The sequence below is a fragment of the Zootoca vivipara genome, chromosome 5 (genome assembly GCF_963506605.1).
Source record: "Zootoca vivipara chromosome 5, rZooViv1.1, whole genome shotgun sequence".
Lineage (NCBI taxonomy): Eukaryota > Metazoa > Chordata > Lepidosauria > Squamata > Lacertidae > Zootoca > Zootoca vivipara.
This window is the reverse complement of record NC_083280.1, coordinates 7,554,364-7,576,714: the sequence shown is the minus strand read 5'-3', so window position 1 is coordinate 7,576,714 and position 22,351 is coordinate 7,554,364. Positions and strand designations below refer to the sequence as shown.

Below are 22,351 nucleotides of genomic sequence, written 5' to 3'. Positions count from 1 at the left end.
TTAAAGGAGGAGGGATGGAGCGGTCCATGCCCCCCCCCCAGCCTGCTCACTTGCCTACATAGAATCCCTTGCAGTCACCTGCATGAACTTCTTGGTAGCCTATGGCGAGTTGTTAAGTAAAAGTCTGAGAAAAGGCCGTTACAAAGCTTTCCAAATGGGCTAAGCAGTGACACATGCAATACCTTCTGAGTCCCCTGCCCTCCAGGAGATATTCCAGTCCCATCCCTGCAACGCAACACCCACCTGCCACCTACTCTCGCAGCCTTTTTAATTGAGATTCAAATGAAAAATGCTTCAATCAGACTATAAGATGTCCCAAGTCAGGACTGACTCACATGACCTACTTTAACACGGGAGTACAGCAGTGAAGTCGTTGTGTGCTGCCCACAGCTTCCGTTCTGGAGAATATTCCAGCATGTGCTTGCCATGGCTTCGAAAACTACAGCAGCTGAGTTTTAAGCAAGGCAGTGTCAGGTCATGACTTCCCTGTCATGGAGTTCCCACTACACGCCTCTCACCCGCCAAGGGTGCACCAGCTAAAAGACTGAACCAGCATGAGCACGTGTGTCTGTCTGTCTGTCTGTCTGTCATGGGGATAACACACCATTATTTATGTGTAATTTCACATATATGTTCATGGCGTCTGAATTGGCAGTGATGGACAAGGAACAAGAACTTGAGGTCATGATAAATAGCTCAATGAAGATGTCAACTCAGTGTACTATGGCTGTAAAAAGGGCAAATCCTAGGGATCACCTGAAATAAAACTGCCAATATCATAATGTCATTGTACAAATCTATGGTGCAACCACATTTGGAATACTGTATACGGTTCTGGTCAGCTCCCCTCAAAATGGATATTACAGAGTTGGAAAAGGGCAACCAAAATGTTCACAGGGATGGAGCAATTCCCTTACGAGAAAACACTGCAGCGCTTGCGATAAGAAGCAATATGATAGGAGTTTATAAAGTTATGCACTGCACAGCAAAAGTGGGTAAGTTTCTCTCCCTCCCTCGGCGCTAGAACTTGTAGGCAGGCAATGAAGCTGAATGCTGGAAGATTCAGGGCAGATAAAATAAAACCTTTCTTCATATATCACATCATGAACTTGCTCCCACAAAATGCAGTGCTGTCCACCAACCTTGATGGCTTTAAAAGAGGATTATAAAAATTCATGGAGGAGAGGGCTGTTAATGGCTACTAGCCATGATGGCAACCGTCTGTCTCCATGGCCAAAGGCAGCGATGCTTCTGAATACCAGTTGCTGGAAACCACAGGAGGGGAGAGCTGCTCTTGCGCTCGGATCCTGCTTGCTGGTTTCCCACTGGCATCTGGTTGGTCACTGTGAGAACAGGGTGCTGGACTTGCCCATTAGCCTGATCCAGAAGGGCTCTTCTTGTATTTTTAGGAACTGTCCTGCCCGTTCCTAAACAATGGGGTCCACATTCATGCCACCCAGCCTCCAAGCTCCCTGTCAGACACTTCACAGCCCACCTTGGGGAACATTTCTCCAACCCCTTTTAAACGAGCTTGTTGCAAACCTTCAGCGATGAATTGACAAATCCCCAGAGAGCACATGGGAAAGGAACCAAATTAACTCCAACTGCTCCCAAAGTGGCAGCTGAAGAGTGCGGCTTACATTTCCTCTGCTAGCCCAGTCCAAAAGAGAGATAAATCTAGGTCATGAGCGACACTAATGGTGTTGTGCACACAGTCTTATTCTCCCCCCCCCCCGGTAATGCAGAGCTAATAGAAGTACATGGGGAGCATCATCGTTCTGATGCTCAAGCCTGTGTGGGCGGCCAGGCACCTCACACCTCATTCTGGTGGTGCAGCATCAGCTTAGCAGCTACAGCAGAGCATCTTTGGAAGAGCTGGAAGACGAGGGAGGCAGCTGGATGACTAACCACAGGACTGCAGACATTTCCAAATGCCTAAAGAGGGACAGGGCGAGAGAAGGGGAGGTGCTTTGCTGGTAACCCCAAAAGGGTGCTAAGGTTGAGATGGTTAGAGCTGTTCGACCCCCTCAGAAGGCAGTGGGCTCTCCTTCCTTGCAGGGTTATAAGACCAGTTGGATGGCCATCTGCTGGGGATTCTTTAGCCGCAATTCCTGCATTGCAGGGGGTTGGACTAGATGTCTCTTCAAACCTTACAATGCTACTATTCTAAGCCAAGGCAAGAGGAAATGTGGACGGAGGAAAGGACCAGAGCAGCCCTGGGTGGCAAATAGTTGCGCTGGTGCAGAAATTAGCACCAGTGGAAAGCGATTTTCCCTGCTCTCCTCACCAGAACAGATGGAGGTGTGCAAGGAGGTGGGGAAGGGGGAGAATGTTCTGTTGTGCAGTGAGAAATCCTTCAGCTAACACACTGTTCACCTGATAGACTGCATTTATATCCCCCCATTATGGGAGGAGTTAAACCTTGAGCTTCATTTATTGCCTTTTCTCCAAAGAGCTCGAGGTGGTGCATCTAGCTCTCCCCCTCATTAAATCCCCACAACAATCCTATGAGGTAGGTTAGTCTGAGAGGCAGTGACTGGCCCAAGGTCACCCAGTGAGCTTCACAGCTGAGTGGAGGTTTGAACCCTCATCTCCCAGGTCCTAGTCAGATACTAATCACTATATCACACCTACAATAGGCTGACAGCAAAGCAACTGGGGCTCAGGGAGCCGTGCATCAGGAGTGGGGAACTCATGGCTGTCCAGATCCTGTCAGGTGCCTGGCTCCCATTGTCCTCAGCCAGCATGGCCAATGGTCAGGGATAATGGTAGCCTCCAACAACATACGGTTTTCTCAACAGGGCAAGGTGATCTGAAAGTGGGGGGACATTGACATCAGTCCCTTGTCATGGTCCAATCACTCCCTGTTGAGATCAGCACCTTTCCCCCTCCACAGAGGCAGGGGACTTATTAGGAAGGCCCGCCCTTGGCGACTGATGGATCCAGTGGGATTCCAAATGGCTCTCTCTGGGGGATTTTCCAGCTGATAGGACTGGCGCCCCTGTTGAAGCCCTGGCTGACCTCTGGAACATCCCAATGGCTTGGGCTGTTGACACAATCGCCCCTGAGCGCCTCTCCTGCTTTGCAGAGCCCGCTTGGCTCCCTGGTATACTTGAGAGCTTAGGGCAAGGAAACAAGCTGGTAGATGGCTCAAACGCAAGTGGAAGAGTCGGGTGAATGCAACCGAACATTGTTGGGGGCTCATCATTGAGCCTACCTCGTGGCAGTGAAGGCAGAAAAGAAGGCCTACTTTGCTGCCTCCTACTTTGTGCCACCCAACAGTGTTTTCCCAGGTAGTGTGAGGCCTTTTGCAGTCTGGCTCAGAGGTGGTGACAGAACCGATGGCAGCTCACTGTGACTTATTTGCAAAGCATTTCAAGGGAGCTTGACTCCACTGCTGCAGCAGATGAATCATGAAAGGTGTCCACAACACTGTTTAGTCCTGTAAAAAAAAAGGTGAAGTGCGGGTGGCACTGTCATCTAAACCACTGAGCCTCTTGGGCTTGCCAATCAGAAGGTCAGCAGTTCAAATCCCTGCAATGGAGTGAGCTCTCATTGCTCTGTCCCAACTCCTGCAAACCTAGCAGTTCAAAAGCATACAAGTACAAGTAGATAAATAAGGTACCGCTCTGGCGGGAAGGTAAATGGCGTTTCCATGTGCTCTGGTTTCTGTCACGGTGTTCTGTTGCGTCAGAAGCGGTTTAGTCATGCTGGCCACATGACCTGGAAAGCTGTCTGCGGACAAACGCCGGCTCCCTAGACCTGAAAAGTGAATGAGTGCTGCAACCCCATAGTTGTCTTTGACTGGACTTAACTGTCCAGGGGTCCTTTACCTTTTCTTTTCTTTCCTGCTAGATGAGTTTTAGCTAGTAAGGCTTGAGGATGTGGACAAGGTGCTTGGATCGGTCAGGCTGACCACTTGCACTATGAACTCCTTGGCTGATAAAAACTAACAGGGAAAGGGCAGCTGGCTGGGCCAGGGAAGGTGATTAATGCCTCCTTGCAATGGAGGTAGAACCTGCCTGCTCAAAGGAAGCAGTAGTAAACCCACTCCTCAATAAACTCTCTCTGGATTTGGAAAATGGAAGTAATTACCAGCCAGTTGCCAATCTCCCCTTCTTGGGCAAGGCTCTCGAGCAAGTGGTCGCAGACCAGATCCAGGTGCTCTTGGAAGAAACGGATTTTCTTGATCCGTTTTAATTGGGGTTTAGACCTGGTTTTGGCACAGAAACTGCTGTGGTCATTTTGTATGATGACCTCAACTGAGAGAGGGATGGGGGACATGTGCCCCTTGTTTGTTCCTTTTCAACCTCTCAGCGGCTTTTGATACAATCAACAATGGTATACTTCTGGAGAGACTGCCTGGGTTAAAGGGTGGGTGGCACTGATTTGCAGTGGTTCTGGTCCTGCTTAGATGGACGTTTCCAGAGTGATACTTGGGGAGGGCTCTTTAGCCCCATGGAGCCCACAGTGTGGGGTTTCTCAGGGTTCCATTTTATCCCCCATGCAATTCTGTGCAAGCCTACTCTCAAGTAGGACCCAAAGAAGTCAGCACGTAAAACGCTTCCACGTAAAACAAAAAGGGTCAGAATGAATGAGATTTTACAGCACTTCATTCTGTAATGCAATTAACTACACATTATATTTTATCCAACCAAATGAGAGTTGAGCATAGATACTAATGTCCAAGCAGGCCTACATTAAGTTTCCTGGAAAGCCTTCATCTGTTACACAACACTTCTAAACTTCAAAGTGTCTTCATAGTTGTTGTTTTTACCCATTTTACAAATTGGGAAGCAAGGCTGAGGGATGGTGACCAGGACAAGGTCACAAACAATTCATCCTTGGCAGGTTTGGGGTGTGAATTCCATTATCTCAAATCTGAATTGCCTCATATTTATAATAGCTGGTTAAAAACCCAAGAACTAAGAAACATTAGAAACAGGAGGTTTTTGGTTTAAAAAACCCCACCCCCCCAATAAATGTCATCAAAACACAAAGTGCCTTTTAATGCTTGTAAGACATTTAACTGTACCGAGACATGATTTCAGAATACATTGCCCTGAACTGAGAGGTGTACACAGATCACACATTGTTGTTGTTTAGTTGTGTCCAACTCTTCGTGACCCTATGGACCAGAGCACGCCAGGCACTCCTGTCTTGCACTGCCTCCCGCAGTTTGGTCAAACTCATGTTGGTAGCTTCGAGAACACTGTCCAACCATCTCATCCTCTGTCGTCCCCTTCTCCTTGTGCCCTCAATCTTTCCCAACATCAGGGTCTTTTCCAGGGAGTCTTCTCTTTTCATGAGGTGGCCAAAGTATTGGTGCCTCATCTTCAGGATCTGTCCTCCCAGTGAGCACTCAGGGTTGATTTCCTTCAGAATGGATAGGTTTGATCTTCTTGCAGTCCATGGGACTCTCAAGAGTCTCCTCCAGCACCATAATTCAAAAGCATCAATTCTTCGGTGATCAATCTTCTTTATGGTCTAGCTCTCACTTCCATACATCACTACTGGGAAAACCATAGCTTTAACTATACGGACCTTTGTCGGCAAGGTGATGTCTCTGCTTTTTAAGATGCTGTCTAGGTTTGTCATTGCTTTTCTCCCAAGAAGCAGGCGTCTTTTAATTTCGTCACTGCTGTCACCATCTGCAGTGATCATGGAGCCCAAGAAGGTAAAATCTCTCACTGCCTCCATTTCTTCCCCTTCTATTTGCCAGGAGGTGATGGGACCAGTGGCCATGATCTTAGTTTTTTTTTTATGTTGAGCTTCAGACCATATTTTGCGCTCTCCTCTTTCACCCTCATTAAAAGGTTCTTTAATTCCTCCTCACTTTCTGCCATCAAGGTTGTGTCCTCAGCATATCTGAGGTTGTTGGTATTTCTTCCGGCAATCTTAATTCCAGCTTGGGATTCATCCAGTCCTGCCTTTTGCATGATGAATTCTGCATATAAGTTAAATAAGCAGGGAGAGAATATACAGCCTTGTCATACTCCTTTCCCAATTTTGAACCAATCAGTTATTCCATATCCAATTCTAACTGTCACACATACTGGTAACTTATTTTGCAATTTAAAAGTGCAGAACAGTTTGGGTTTTGAGCATCCTGCTTCGAGGGGCACTTTGTGTCATTTATATAACTGTAACATTTACATTATGAAAGAGAGAGAGAGAGAGAGGTGCGGAGATTATTATAAACAGCCCTGGACACCCCTTCAGAGAGAGAAACGACTGATTAAATCACATTTTTTTTATTTTAAAAAATTTACCCACACTTTTAATTTGCAGTTAAAGGCAGATGCCAGATCAATTCATGGTAAAAAGAGAGATGTGGAAAGCAGGCAAGGCATGGCCTCTCTCTCCACCAATTGCATTCACTTGCCTGCAAAAGAGTGCACAGATGCCATTGTGAATATTGCTGCTGTACCGAACTATTTCTGTTAAAGCGAGAGCCCGTGACCTCTGGAAAAGATATCTGCAAGTTTTGTGGCTGTAGGTAGGTGAAGTGGGGGTGGGGGGAGAGAGGAAGGGTAGCAGGGAAGAGGGGAGGGAGATGTAGCAGCCCATTAAGTTAGGGGAATGCTCAGTCTGGAAACATCAAATGTTGGTGGGGAGAAGAGGAGAGGCAAATGCTGGTTTCTAAGTGAACATCACTGTGCAGAGGAAGAGGAACTACTGAGATGAAAACTAGGCAACCCAGTGCTGTGCCCCCTCCCCCACGAGCACTGGGCTTCCCAATTATTCAAGGGAGAAAAACAGGATTAAAGCAATTTGCTTATGGCAGAAGATGAAACAGAAAGCCTCCAACCCCCCCACCCGCCCGCCCCCAGCTCCTGTGAGATCTGCATCGGCAGGAGAGAGAGAGAGAAAAGGCAGTACAGTGGTCCCTTCCCTTCTCTTCCTCATGCAAGACGGATGGGGAGCATTAAAATGATTCACAGGTTCCCTGGCAGTTTCATTAACATCCACAAAGAGCAGGCAGCTGGACTTCCTCCAACATTAACCAACGGAGGGGGTGGCAGCAGAGGTAATGAGGCAGGGGCTCTGCCCGGAAGCCACTGAACAAAACGCCCTTTAACACAAACACCCTTTTGCTCACTGCCGGGCAGCCGTGAAATTCTGCGCGGCCCGGCAGGGACCTTTGCAGAGCTGCATTGAGGTCACAGGGGCAGAGGCAAGCCGCCACCTGTCAAGGATCGCTCTGCTGCTGCTCGGGGACTCACAGAATTGCAGAGTTGGAAGGAACCACGAGGGTCCTCTAGCCCAACTCCCTGCAACGCAGGAATCTTTTGCCCAATGTGGGTCTCAAACCCACGAGCCTGAGGTTAAAAGTCTCGCGCTCTACCAGCTGTGCCTTGTTGGTAGGACACCTGCCCTGCTTGCCAAATGTTCAATCCTCAATAGCATTTCCAGGTAGGGTTGGAAATGTTCCCTTCTCTAGAAACCTGAAGGGTGTGGTACTGTTGCAAAGTGGACGTCAGTTGAATTAAATTAAACGAATTACTTAATTGCACGTATACCTTTGTGAGGTAGGTTAGGCTGAGAGGCAGTGAATGTCCTGAGGTCACCCAGTGAGCTTTGTGGCCAAGCAGGGATTTGAACTCTGGTCTCCAAGGTTCTAGTCTGGTACTCAAACCACTACTAAATACTGTCACCTTCCTATGTAAATGACTCAGTACCCCGGACAAGGCCTGGTAGTGACCTGCCAAAGGAAGAGCTCCTGGCAAGTTTGGTCCAGAGTTAGACTCCCCTCTTCAAACTAGTGGTGGGGTGGGGTGGGGCTGTTTTTTTCTGCCCTGGACCCACGGTTTGCCTGTTGTGAAACAACGATCCCAGTGTGTTCCGGGTCCTGATTTTATCCTGCCTGCAGATTTCACTTAATGGTCCGTGTGTTTGCTCTGTGCAAATACAAATAAGTATTAACTTCTGCATCAATTTAACCCTCCAAATTGTGCATCAAGAACGGCTTGTATAAGCCCCCCCCCCCGTGAAAAACGTATGTACTCTTATTTCGAACAACTTATTACTTATTATTGTTAACACTCGTTAACTGTCGTCAACAGGTTTACCACTCCTATCAGCCAATCACCCATTCCCACCACCTTTCTGAGTAATACCCCTCCCCACCCTCTGACTATACATAAGGGTCTGGAGACTTCTGTTTCAGTGTATCTGAAGAAGTGTGCATGCACACGAAAGCTCATACCAATGACAAACTTAGTTGGTCTCTAAGGTGCTACTGGAAGGAATTTTTTTTCTTCCGACTACGTCAGACCAACACGGCTACCTACCTGTAACTTATTACTGAGTTGACTAGTCCCGGGAAGGTTCTATTGTGGAGGAGAGCAACAGCTATCGAGCACGAGAGCCGAACAAAACCTCAGAGGCAGTAAGAACATTGAGAGCAGGCCAAAGGACGCATCTAGTCCAGCATCCTGTTCTCACAGTGGTCACCATATGCCTGTGGGAAGCCTGCAAGCAGGGCCTGAGCTCAACAACAACTCTCTCCTCCGGTGGTTTCCAGAAGCACACAGCCTCCAGCCAGGGAGGCAGGGCTGGGCCATCGTGGTTTGTAGCCACCATCCCATCTCACTTGTGTAGGGAGTAACAACTGGGGTGGGGCTGGAAGCATCTGGCCGGCAACTTAAGGAAACTGGATGCTAGACTAGATGGGATCTTGGACATGGAATAGAGGTCTGCACTGGGTGCTCAGAACCTCTTCCCCCAGAAATTGGAAATGCTAACTCAAGCCACAACACTTCAGCTTCCGAGACAGGAGATGACAGGTTTTCAAGCACATTTCTGCAGCTGTTAAGAGCTAGAAATGCGCGTATTTAAACACACACACACACACCAAACTCTCAATTTCACATTAGGTGCATTAAGTCTCCTTAAGAGTTTTGGCACACACACTCCACCCTACCTATAATTTAAGTCAGCCATCACTTCCTTTACTAGTCCTAACCAGGAAATGCTATTCATATGAATTGCACCTTGCACCTGATCCTCTTTCCCCAGTATGTGTAGACCACACACTGTGCGCAGCTATTAAAAATGCACTGGCATTAAAAACAGGGCAGTGAGGGTTCTAGTCATCATGATCTTTGTGGGACTAAAAACTGAAATGGCACGTTAATTCTAGTCTGGTTTCTAAACGCTTAAGTGAAGTTTGCTTCTCTACCCATTTCAAATCAACAGCTTTTGTTAATATCCAATGGACCTTCACCCTAATTCTACAGGACAGGCATGTTTTGCAAGGCTATGCAGGACCAGATGCAAAGGGGTTGGCAGTGCCTTTAACGGCTGTGCAGAAGAGAGGCACAACTTTTCACTCCTGCTAAAGAAAGCCACAATTATGCGCACAATTTCTGCATACAATGACAACCGAAACAGGGACCCTGTTCCTCCTTTGCTTCTAGTTAAATCTGATTCCCCTTTCCCAGCAAGTGACACAGTTTCCACCGTTCAATTTGGCATAAAAAATTATCCAAAGCAAAACAGACAAAGCATGCGGAAGTCCACTCTTATGCTCATAGTTAACCTGCCCAATGAATTCTAATTGCAGAACTGTGGTTCCAAGTTGCAGAATCTGGGATATTTTAGTGGAATGGTGTGTAGAGGACCCTGAAAAGTGTGCGAGAGCCTCAGAAGAGAATTGTCCTGAGCCTTCTGTTCTGCCACTTGTCACAGGCAGGACCAACCAGTGGGCTAGATGTAAAGGCAGCACTAGCAGTCACTTGCCGAGTACGTTTCTGAGCACAATTCAAACTGTTGGTGCTGACCTTTAAAGCCCTAAATGGCCTCGGTCCAGTATACCTGAAGGAGCGTCTCCACCTCCATCATTCTGCCCGGACACTGAGGTCCAGCACCGAGGGCCTTCTGGCGGTTCCCTCGTTGCGAGAAGCCAAGTTGCAGGGAACTAGGCAGAGGGCCTTCTCGGTGGTGGCGCCCGCCCTGTGGAACGCCCTCCTAACAGATGTCAAAGAGGAAAACAACTACCAGACTTTTAGAAGACATCTGAAGGCAGCCCTGTTCAGGGAGGCTTTTAATGTTTAATAGATTACTGTGTTTTATTTTTCTGTTGGTAGCCGCCCAGAGGGCTGGGGAAACCCAGCCAGATGGGCGGGCGGAGTATAAATAATATATTATTATTATTATTATTATTATTATTATTATTATTATTATTATTGCCTTTAAAAAACCAACTGAGCGGAATAAAGCCACATTTCAAGATGGCAGAGAGGGCGGCCACAGACCCTAGATCTTCCTCTCCATAGAGATGCCTGGCGAAGGAGCCCGCTCTGCACAGCACCACCCCGGCAGAACCTGGGGATCGCGGGAATTCAAGGCACAGCAGTGAGATTTAAAAACAACAACCAGAGTTTCCAACACCTCGCCCCTTTCCACGGACGGGGTTCGCCGCTCCAAAGTGCAGGCACGAGAGAGGATGCAGAAAGGGGGAGGGAAATGTTCCTTTCCTACAAGAGATTTGGCTGCAGAAAACGTTCCCATCCAGTTCCATGGGGAATTGGCTCCCGTTGCCAACTGCAGCTTTTTTCTTTCTTAATTCAAAAAATAAATATGCAGGAAATTTCCCAAAATGACTTGGGAGAAAATGTTGACTCTGGCAGTTCAGCAGCAGCAGCAGGCAGATGGGCACGTGGTCACGAGAGCAGTTTTATGTGCCCCCTCCCCCCCCCCAACCCCATTCCTTGCCAGCCACTCACAGGTCAATGGCAGAGAGAAAATTCTCACTGTCTGGGTCCTGGAGATAGCGTACAGGGGGCGGAGTCCGGGGGGGCAGGTGCAGGCTCTGCCCCAGTGCCAAGTCAGAAGGGGACAGCTCCTCGCCCTTTCGCATGACGTAGATGAAGTAGTGGAATCCGCTCCCGTACGTGGCGTACTGGACGGACCATCCGTAGGCAGGCTGGGCGTAGTGGCGCTTGCGGAAGTGTGGCTGAGCAAAGGTGATGGAGATGAACCGGCCGCCAGGGCGTAAGACTCTGCTCACCTGGGAGGAAAAGAGGGACATCATTTCAGAGGACTCGTTGCACGGGGTGGTGGTCTAGATGACCCTTGGAGACCCTTCCAACTCTACGATTCTATGATTCTTTGCTGAGGCTGGGATCTCCTTTCCTCCTCTGCCCTGCCTTACGTCGCAGAGAAGCACTGCGTCACTTGGCAAACCTATCTCCCACTCACCCTTCTGTTTTGGCACGCAGCTTGCAAGTTTCTAGACCTCATGACAGAAAGCCTTAAACATGCGTAAATCATGGAAGCATCTGCCTTTGGCTTGGATGTCAGTGACTGTGTGTGGCAAGGGCTCCTGAATACTACCACCACCACCACCACCAATCTTCCCCACTACTCAAATGTGGGGAAACATAGGGAAAGGTCATTGCCTTTGGGATTTCTTATAAATGCCCATCTCTATCTAACAGACTGCTGGGGGAGAGGGTGGGCTTGTGCTGATGCAGCAAGGCAGTTATGGCTTCTCTTGGTCAAAGAACCCATCCCATCTGGGCCACTGCTCCTACAACCACCAGCCTTGGAGAAGAGGTGCCCTTGGCCTACCTGGCTGGCAACGGCTACTTGGGAAATTCGCTGGGGATTTAACCTGCGGCCTTCTAGATGCAGCAACACAGATGCTCTGCTACTGAGCGCTGCTCCTACTGCACAGGTAGCATGTAGTAATAAAGGCAACATAATGCCTTGTCTTTGGGGGGCATTTAAAGCAGTGGTGTGGAGCCGAGAGCAAGGCACCCTGCTTCCATCCTTGCTCCATGAACATTCACTCTCCTCCTCCTCCTCCTCCTCTTCCTGCTCCCCACCATCTCCCCAGAACATCCCTGAGCCAAGATTTTAAAGAGACACTGTGTCCAAGGTACGCCTTGTTTGAAGCCGAGTGGACTTGACCCTTTTAATCATCATTTTCTCCTCGTTGGAACTAAGCTCCTGCTAATAGGATGGAAAAGAACATCAATTTTCTTGCTTGGCTTTATCCAAAGTCAAAGGCATTTACGGCCAGCGACGGCGTGATCGGCATGCTAAACTCTGCTGTTGGCGCTCGGCCGCCAGCACTTTGCCTGCCTGGCTGCTTCCTCCCCCTCTCCACCCTCCTCGCCCTGCACTGTGCTGCGCAGCTCTTGCCGGTGGTGCGCACCCAGCGGAGCCCAGGAAACACCCCCGCCCTCTGCTGCCCGGACCCCCTCCTCCCCATGACAGGTGGGGATTGAATGCCCTTCATCTCTCATGACTCACCAGTTAACCGGAACAGCCTGTAGCAGGAGGCTGCAAGAGTCCTCTTAGAATGGAGCAAAGGGGATTGTAAAAGATACACACACACACACACACAGAGAGAGAGAGAGACAGACAGACAGACAGACAGACAGACAGACAGACAGACAGGAGGGTGTTTTTCGGCAGCTAGGGGGGGGGGAAGAGGATTATGGGGAGAAGGGGCTTGCCGTTGCAGAAGGGGGGACAGGCACGCATCCGAAACCGCTGCAGCACATAAATCCATGCTGGATTTCGAGGGTTGGATTAAGCAAAAAAGGAACTCGGAAGTCCTAGTGTTTTGTTTCCCGGTCCCCAAATGGGATATACTTTTGCTCGTGTGGACAGGAAGAATTGCACTCAGCCACGAGCATGCTTTGAGGCTCATCTGTTTCACCGTGTGCTGTCCCGTCTTCCAGAGTGCAGTTTATCAGCGTTTTATATTTTCTTTATCTGGAAGATTCAAGGGCCAACCAAAAAACATTTCAACATTTCATAAAATCAGAGAGTTGGAAGAGACCACAAGGGCCATCCAGTCCAACCCCCTGCCAAGCTGGAAACACCATCAAAGCATTCCTGACAGATGGCTGTCAAGCCTCCGCTTAAAGACCTCCAAAGAAGGAGACTCCACCACACTCCTTGGCAGCAAATTCCACTGCCGAACAGCTCTTAATGTCAGGAAGTTCTTCCTAATGTTTAGGTGGAATCTTCTTTCTTGTAGCTTGAATCCATTGCTTCGTGTCCGCTTCTCTGGAGCAGCAGAAAACAACCTTTCACCCTCTACCATATGACATCCTTTTATATATTTGAACATGGCTATCATATCACCCCTTAACCTTCTCTTCTCCAGGCTAAACTTACCCAGCTCCCTAAGCTGTTCCTCATAAGGCATTGTTTCCAGGCCTTTGACCATTTTGGTTGCCCTCCTCTGGACAGGTTCCAGCTTGTCAGTATCCTTCTTGAACTGTGGTGCCCAGAACTGGACACAGTACTCCAGGTGAGGTCTGACCAGAGCAGAATACAGTGGTACTATTACTTCCCTTGATACAGATGTTATACTATTGATCCAGCCCAGAATTGCATTGGCTTTTTTAGCTGCTGCATCACACTGTTGACTCATGTCAAGTTTGTGGTCTACCAAGACTCCTAGATCCTTTTCACATGTACTGCTCTCAAGCCAGGTGTCACCCATTTCAGTGCATTGTAGTATAGCATCAAAATAATATATTTTTATTTGCAGAATGTGGATAGATATCTTTTCAAAACAAGGGCAAAAGCATCAAAAGATACTTAGGAGAATCCTGGTTGTGTTGTATTTCTTATCAATAAAATCTTAAACAACTCCTCACCCACAATAATACAACCACCAGACTTAACATGGACACTGGTACCAGAGCCTGCAATAAACCCAGATGCCAACTTTGCTGCCACATACACCCAGACAACACCATTACTGGCCCCAACAACATCCAACATACCATCTCAGGACTATTTAATTGCTCATCCTCTAACATTGTGTATGCCATCAAATGCCAACAGTGCCCTTCAGCTCTCTATATTGGACAAACAGGCCAAACCCTACGCCAAAGGATAAATGGACATAAATCTGACATCAGGAACCAGAAGACAGAAAAACCAGTAGGAGAACACTTCAATCTCCCAGGACATTCTATACAAGATCTCAAAGTAGCTGTCTTACTACAAAAGAATTTCAGAAATAGACTGGAAAGAGAAGTTGCTGAATTGCAACTTATCACCAAGCTCAAAACCATGGAGGGACCTGGTTTGAACAGAGATATCGGGTTCTTATCTCATTATACATGATAAGCGATCTTCAGCCATCTCCACCCTTGCTTTTTCATGCAAAACCATTTGCAGTCGTTTGCGGTCATCAACAGCTATCAGTCAGTCAATCACCCATTTCCACCACCCTTCTGAGTGATCCCCCCTCCCCATCCCCACCCCTCCCCACCCCTTCTCTACATAAGTGCCTGGAAACTTCCATTTCACTGTATCTGAAGAAGTGTGCATGCACACGAAAGCTCATACCAAAATAAAAACTTAGTTGGTCTTTAAGGTGCTACTGAAGGAATTTTTTTTATTTTATCAATAAAAGAATTTGGTGTGGCGCAATGAAATTTCTATTCTGAAAGTGTGGCCCAAAGAAAAGAGAGTTTGAGAACCACTGCTTTAAAGCATTGTGAGCAGTATCTGGTAAAATCACGGAAAGGGATGCTGAGCAGTGTCCCCAATGCTCAAGGGGATGAAGGCTTGAGGTCCTCATCACTCCCCACCCTCCACTCTATGAGAACACCACAAGAAATATACATCCTGCAACCTCAGGAATAAATGTGCAACGCTGCATAATTTATACAGGTTGCAGGATTCGAGTCACCTTGACCGAAGAAGACACCAGGCATTGCACACAGCTGAATGCCTTCGTGGTCCTCATGGCGAAGAAACCGGCCTCTCGGCACAGGAGGAGCATGCGCCAAGTTTTCACGACTGGGAAGAAGTTTGTCAAAAAGCTTCGGAAACTCGGGCTGCCTTGGGCAGTGCTTGAAATGGTCCAACAAAGTCCCTGGGCCGCTTCACTCTCGCTTTCTAGCCCGGAGAAGCCTGCTTTGGTTTAATCCTGTGATTTGTTTAATTACTAGGCAGATCTGGGAAAGAGCCAGGCTCTACATTGCTTCTTTATCCGAGAGTCATAGATATAACCGCTGGCCAGGCTGCCTGAGGCCGAAAAGGACCGAAGTGCGAAATAGTTGCAGGGTTTCAAAGTTGGGGGAAGTCCAGGCTAGCCCCCCAAAGCCAAAACGCAGGAGGTCTGCTGAGGATCCTCATATAAGTTGTTCCCCAATGCGGGGCTTCCTTCAACATGGCATGCCGCCGTGCCTAAATGGTTTGGCACCAGCACACCTCCAGGAGAGGGATGTTGCCACTCGTTTCCCCCACCACTGGGCCTTGCTGGCTGGGGCTGATGAGAACTGGAGTCCAACACCACCTGGAGAAGCGCAGGTCCCCCGTCCCTGTCCTTGTGGAGCTCCTGCTCTGACACACGCATGCGCACATCTCAAGATCTTCCTCGGTGGACCTTCTGTGTCAAAGAAGGCGGCAGGTGGTGGTGTCCCAAGGCAGGGCCTTTTCAGTTGCAGCACCTGTGGCAGGAAGGCTCAACTGGCAGCGTACACTTAAAGTATGGAACTCGCTCCCACAGGAGCCCATGATGGACCCCACCATAGAGGGCTTTAAAGGAGAATTAGACAAATCCAGTCAGACGCAATCATTCTTCTGCGTAACAGTTGAAGAATGGGAAAGTGCTCTTGTTGGTTTCGCACAGGGACCCTGTGAGAACAGGATGCTAGACGAGATGTATGTTATGTTCTTATTTATCTAGACCTGGATTTCAATATTGCAGGTCAAGACCACCCTAAATATATTGCCCCATGGATTTCCTAGCAGGCCACCTGTGCTACCCAACAACTGGCTCTCAGAGAAGGGAATTCTAATTCACCCCATTGGTCCCATATAGAAACCTGGGATTAGATTGGAATTCAAGGGCTGTGTTCTTCCAGTGTAAACTGGTGTCAAGGGATAGCAAGCAGTGTGGATGAGGTGGGTGTATGTGTGGGTCTGTGAAGATGCACCCAAGTCCAAATGCAGGGAAGGAGGGAGAGGGAAGAGAGATGTTCTGCTCCAGCTCCTGAACCAAGTTTCTCACACAAGTGAGGCACAGAGAGAGGGAGAGAGGGGAATATTCCAAGCGGGCCCATCATATTCACTGAATGAGATCCAGTAAGCTTTCCCCTTTGCCAGGGCAGCCTGCAGTTATCAGAACAGGAAATGCTGTTGCTTAGATACAGCTGCATGGACTTTGGCCAACTGGCAGCTATTGCAGAGTCTCTGGGGGGCTGTTAAATTGAAGAGGGGAGAGAAGCGGGGAAGTATTGTTTCTAGGACTGCAGATCCAGACTTTGGACGCTAATTCTGCAACACTTTGGAGCTGCAATGCACTGGGCGAAGGAGCCAAGACCCCTACACCATGAGCCCGTTTAGCTCTGAGGCTGGCTATCTAAACCCTTACAAGCAGTGTGCACCACTACCGCTCATGATGAGCTTCGATCAACGCCTGAATCAACAGCGCATTGTTTGCCCGTCCTCTTCAGTTCCTGTTTGCGCCAGCTCAGCCTCTCGTACATCGAACACACCGGCTTGAGCATGTCCACATTTCACAGCTTTCCAGGAGAAGACATGCCGTCTCCCTTCCATTCTGAACAGAGGAGAGGCGCAAAGAGCTTTTCTCTGTGAGGGAGTGCAGCACCCCACAGAGGGGGTAGCGGATAAGCTAAGATGCCTGCACCATTTTATGGCCCTGACTCTATTTTCTGCTCATAAAGACGTGGCAGCTATTGTGCCATGCCCCCACGGCAGCCATTTTGTGAGTGGCAGCCAGGGCACTTTCTCAAAATTACAAATACAGTGGTACCTCGGTTTAAGTACACAATTGGTTCCGGAAGTCTGTACTTAAACTGAAGCGTACTTAACCTGAAGCGAACTTTCCCATTGAAAGTAATGGAAAGTGGATTAATCCGTTCCAGACAGGTCCACGAAGTACTTAAACTGAAAGTACTCAAACCGAAGCGTACTTAAACCAAGTTATGACTGTATGCCCTACTTGCCCCCCTTGCCCAAAAGGCTGGTGCCCCCCTGCCTTGCCTAGTTCTCAATTCAGCTGGTAAATCTACACTTGGAATAAACCAATTCAGAACGTAGCAGATGGAAGTTCACAAAAACATTCCCTGCAGACTAGCATGGAAGGGCAAAGGGTGCTGTAGCGTTGACTTTCTACAGTACACATCACACTGGTTTGGTGTGTGGAGGGGCATTCAATCATGTGAACCCCCACCTTTAGTCTGAAATGGTACAGTCCAGGCACAAGTTTGCAACCTCCTTTGTGCACTAGAGTAGAAGATGCTAAATGTTTGGATTGTGCCGCTTCATACTGCAGGTGGTGGTGGGGGTACCATTTTGTATGTGTGCGTTTTACTGCATCTCAACATAATAAGGCAGGGGTCCCCAAACTAAGGCCCGGGGGCCGGATGCAGCCCAATCACCTTCTAAATCCAGCCCATGGACAGTCCCGGAATCAGCATGTTTTTACATGAGTAGAATGTGTCCTTTTATTTAAAATGCATCTCTGGGTTATTTGTGGGGCATGGGAATGTGTTCATTTTTTTTCTTCCAAACTATAGTCCCCCCCCCCGTCTGAAAACCCCTTTCTGATGCCCAAGACTGCCACTTGGGTAAGCGAGCTTTTTCCACTGTTCAACACAATAACATGCAGCAGGTGGGAGGCCCTTCGTCACCTACCAGAAGCCAGGCTGTAGCAGAAGAGGGAACAAGTAGAATACAAGGCCACTCCACTGGCACAGCCAAAAGACTAGCAGCCTTTCGAGCGCCCTCTCCTTGAACTTTCCTTTTCATCAGAACAACTAGCAATCAAGACCTTGAACCCAAGCTTGCTTATTTCCTCCTCCCTCCCGGCACATTTTCCTTTAGTGCTGTGCCCTGTTAAGATCAAAAGCCTGAGGGTAGAGACGTTCTCATTTTTATTGATCAGTTATAGTGTGGGATTCTGTTGGGGTTTTTTTTTCAAAGCACCAAACTTTAATATATGAGGCGATATAATTCTTGACTGGAACTTCATCACACCTTTGACAGCTCACCTTTGTAAAGACAGCACAGATGTGCTAGATTTAACAAAATGAGTCAATCATCCGTCTGCCTCCTCTCTCCCCACCCCACCCCCAACATTTTTTTCTGGAAATGGCTGAAATGAAGCGGAGATCTTGGAGTCACTTTAAATGGCTCTGTGGCTGCAGCCTGGCTTGCTAGCTCCAAGGGAAATGGGAGATCACTCCACAACACCCAGCCCCTCGCCAGGAGACCGTGCGCAGATGCTGCTTTCTCTGCTCGACAGCAAAGGTCATCTGAGGATGCCAGCCAGAGGGAGTCTCCCGGTTCCTCAGGAGGGCTGGGGAGTTTGTGGGGCAGGAAGCCTCGTTGTGGGGCGGGGGCGGGGGGTGCAGGGAGGGAAGGATTGATCCCCTTGCCTGCCTCTGCAGAGAGACAAGAGGGACCTACATGGCAGGATCCCTCAAGGGCAGCAGCAGAGAGGAGAGGGACTGATCCACGGAATCACCCAGTGAAAGCCGTCAAGCAGGAGATTGGCCGGGTGGGAAATCAGACGGTAAAAAACGGGAGGCAGAGGAAGAACGGGAGGCGAAACAACTCCAGCTGCTCTAAAGCTACTGTGGGGGTTATCCATCATTAACCCTACTCAAGAGTAGTTCCACTGATATTAATGGATCGGTGGTAGAGCACTTGCCTTTACATACCCCTACAAAGCCTCTCCAGGTATGTCTGCAAATGGCTCCCTGCCTGAATTTCTGGAGAGCTGCTGCAAGTCAGTGTCGGCGATACTGAGCTGGTTGGACCAGCAGCCTGGCTCAGTGGACAACAGCTCCCTGCATTTCTGCCAATTCATTTCAGTGGGTCTACTCGTGAGTGGAGCTAGGCTACATACCACCCACTAGCCACCGTGGGCATTTGTCCCAAGCAAGTGAAGACATTCCCCACCACCACCCAGTCCTTTGGCGGAAACTCAGCAACGGTCTTTCGTCACTTTATACCTCACATACATGCAAAAAGAGCCCTGAAAATACAGAGCCAGGACAGAGAAATGCAAGAGGAGGAGACTGTATGGAAAGACTTGAGATTGGAGGAGAGAGAGAGAAGAATAAGTGTAGAAGCATCCTCCTCCTCTCCCTTCCCCTCTCCTTGTCGTCCACGATTTCCAATCCTGTACTTTCCTACACACACACACACACCCCGCAAAAAATAAATAAATAAAACACACACAGCCAAATTCAATATGGTTCCCGCTGCTATGGACACATCATTGTTGTTGTTTAGTCGTTTAGTCGTGTCCGACTCTTCGTGACCCCATGGACCATAGCACGCCAGGCACTCCTGTCTTGCACTGCCTCCCGTAGTTTGGTCAAACTCATGTTCGTAGCTTCGAGAACACTGTCCAACCATCTTGTCCTCTGTCGTCCCCTTCTCCTAGTGCCCTCAATCTTTCCCAACATCAGGGTCTTGTCCAGGGAGTCTTCTCTTCTCATGAGGTGGCCAAAGTATTGGAGCCTCAGCTTCAGGATCTGTCCTTCCAGGGAGCACTCAGGGCTGATTTCCTTAAGAATGGATAGGTTTGATCTTCTTGCAGTCCATGGGACTCTCAAGAGTCTCCTCCAGCACCATAATTCAAAAGCATCAATTCTTCGGCGATCAGCCTTCTTTATGGTCCAGCTCTCACTTCCATACATCACTACTGGGAAAACCATAGCTTTAACTATACGGACCTTTGTCGGCAAGGTGATGTCTCTGCTTTTTAAGATGCTGTCTAGGTTTGTCATTGCTTTTCTCCCAAGAAGCAGGCGTCTTTTAATTTCGTGACTGCTGTCACCATCTGCAGTGATCAAGGAGCCCAAGAAAGTAAAATCTCTCACTGCCTCCATTTCTTCCCCTTCTATTTGCCAGGAGGTGATGGGACCAGTGGCCATGATCTTGGTTTTTTTGATGTTGAGCTTCAGACCATATTTTGCGCTCTCCTCTTTCACCCTCATTAAAAGGTTCTTTAATTCCTCCTCACTTTCTGCCATCAAGGTTGTGTCATCTGCATATCTGAGGTTGTTGATATTTCTTCCGGCAATCTTAATTCCTGCTTGGGATTCATCTAGTCCAGCCTTTCGCATGATGAATTCTGCATATAAGTTAAATAAGCAGGGAGACAATATACAACCTTGTCGTACTCCTTTCCCAATTTTGAACCAATCCGTTGTTCCATATCCAGTTCTAACTGTAGCTTCTTGTCCCACATAGAGATTTCTCAGGAGACAGATGAGGTGATCAGGCACTCCCATTTCTTTAAGAACTTGCCATAGTTTGCTGTGGTCGACACAGTCAAAGGCTTTTGCATAGTCAATGAAGCAGAAGTAGACGTTTTTCTGGAACTCTCTAGCTTTCTCCATAATCCAGCGCATGTTTGCTATTTGGTCTCTGGTTCCTCTGCCCTTTCGAAATCCAGCTTGCACTTCTGGAAGTTCTCGGTCCACATACTGCCTAAGCCTGCCTTGTAGAATTTTAAGCATAACCTTGCTAGCGTGTGAAATGAGCGCAATTGTGCGGTAGTTGGAGCATTCTTTGGCACTGCCCTTCTTTGGAATTGGGATGTAGACTGATCTTCTCCAATCCTCTGGCCATTGCTGAGTTTTCCAAACTTGCTGGCATATTGGGTGTAGCACCTTAACAGCATCATATTTTAAAATTTTAAATAGTTCAGCTGGAATATCATCACTTCCACTGGCCTTGTTATTAGCAGTGCTTTCTAAGGCCCATTTGACTTCACTCTCCAAGATGTCTGGCTCAAGGTCAGCAACCACACTACCTGGGGTGTACGAGACCTCCATATCTTTCTGGTATAATTCCTCTGTGTATTCTTGCCACCTCTTCTTGATGTCTTCTGCTTCTGTTAGGTCCTTACCACTTTTGTCCTTGATTATGGTAATCTTTGTACGAAATGTTCCTTTCATATCTCCAATTTTCTTGAACAGATCTCTGGTTTTCCCCATTCTATTGTTTTCCTCTATTTCTTTGCATTGCTCATTTAAGAAGACCCTCTTGTCTCTCCTTGCTGTTTTTTGGAAATCTGCATTCAGTTTCCTGTATCTTTCCCTATCTCCCTTGCATTTTGCTTGCCTCCTCTCCTCCGCTATTTGTAAGGCCTCGTTGGACAGCCATTTTGCTTTCTTGCATTTCCTTTTCCTTGGGATGGTTTTCGTTGCTGCCTCCTGTATAATGTTACGAGCCTCCATCCATAGTTCTTCAGGCACTCTGTCCACCAAATCTAAATCCTTAAACCTGTTCCTCACTTCCACTGTGTATTCATAAGGGATTTGATTCAGATTGTATCTTACTGGCCCAGTGGTTTTTCCTACTTTCTTCAGTTTAAGCTGGAATTTTGCTATAAGAAGCTGATGATCTGAGTTACAGTCAGCTCCAGGTCTTGTTTTTGCTGACTGTATAGAGCTTCTCCATCTTTGGCTGCAGAGAATATAATCAATCTGATTTCGATGCTGCCCATTTGGTGATATCCATGTGTAGAGTCGTCTCTTGTGTTGTTGGAAGAGAGTGTTTGTGATGACCAGCTTGTTCTCTTGACAGAACTCTATTAGCCTTTGCCCTGCTTCATTTTGAACTCCAAGGCCAAACTTGCCAGTTGTTCCTTTTATCTCTTGATTCCCTACTTTAGCATTCCAATCCCCTGTAATGAGAAGAGCATCCTTCTTTGGTGTCATTTCTAGAAGGTGTTGTAGGTCTTCATAGAATTGGTCAATTTCACTTTCTTCAGCACCGGTAGTTGGTGCATAAACTTGGATTACTGTGATGTTAAAAGGTCTGCCTTGGATTCGTATCGAGATCATTCTGTCATTTTTGAGATTGCATCCCATCACAGCTTTTGCCACTCTTTTGTTGACTATGAGGGCCACTCCATTTCTTCTACAGGATTCTTGCCCACAGTAGTAGATATGATAGTCACCCGAACTGAATTCACCCATTCCCTTCCATTTTAGTTCACTGATGCCCAGGATGTCGATATTTATGGACACATCATACCAATTAATAACAGCCTGGAGGCATTGCCTGTCCCTATTGCAATCCCATGGCCTAGTCAATAGGGATGAGGGTTTCCATGGAAACAGGGAGAACCAGCTGACCTTTTTTTGGGGAGGGGGGGTTTAAGGAAAAAAGAGAGATCCGCAAAGCTAATAAGAGGGAAAGACAGGCAAAATAGGGTGGGGGCCACAGGGTATCAACACATTCTGTCCCCCCCCCACTTTCTTAGCCCAAGACGCCAGAGGCCTATTGGCAACAACTGTGTGTGCTCCCTCCCAGGGGTGAAGATGCTCAACCTGCATGAGCTGTTCCCCCACATTCCCCCTGCTGCCGCTAC

At 48.0% G+C, this 22,351-nt stretch overlaps 1 protein-coding gene across 1 annotated transcript in view; it reads right to left on the bottom strand.

Annotated features, from left to right (window-relative positions):
* Positions 1-2,200: 2,200 nt before the first annotated feature.
* Positions 2,201-22,351, bottom strand: part of EEF1AKMT4 (EEF1A lysine methyltransferase 4) — a 38,864-nt gene continuing 18,713 nt past the window's right edge. The window contains exons 3-4 of the mRNA XM_060274328.1: positions 10,731-11,014; positions 2,201-5,947 (exon numbers count right to left, since the gene is read on the bottom strand). Coding sequence (XP_060130311.1) covers positions 5,917-5,947; positions 10,731-11,014 — 315 coding nt within the window. The 3' untranslated portion in view covers positions 2,201-5,916. The remainder of the gene's footprint in view (positions 5,948-10,730; positions 11,015-22,351) is intronic.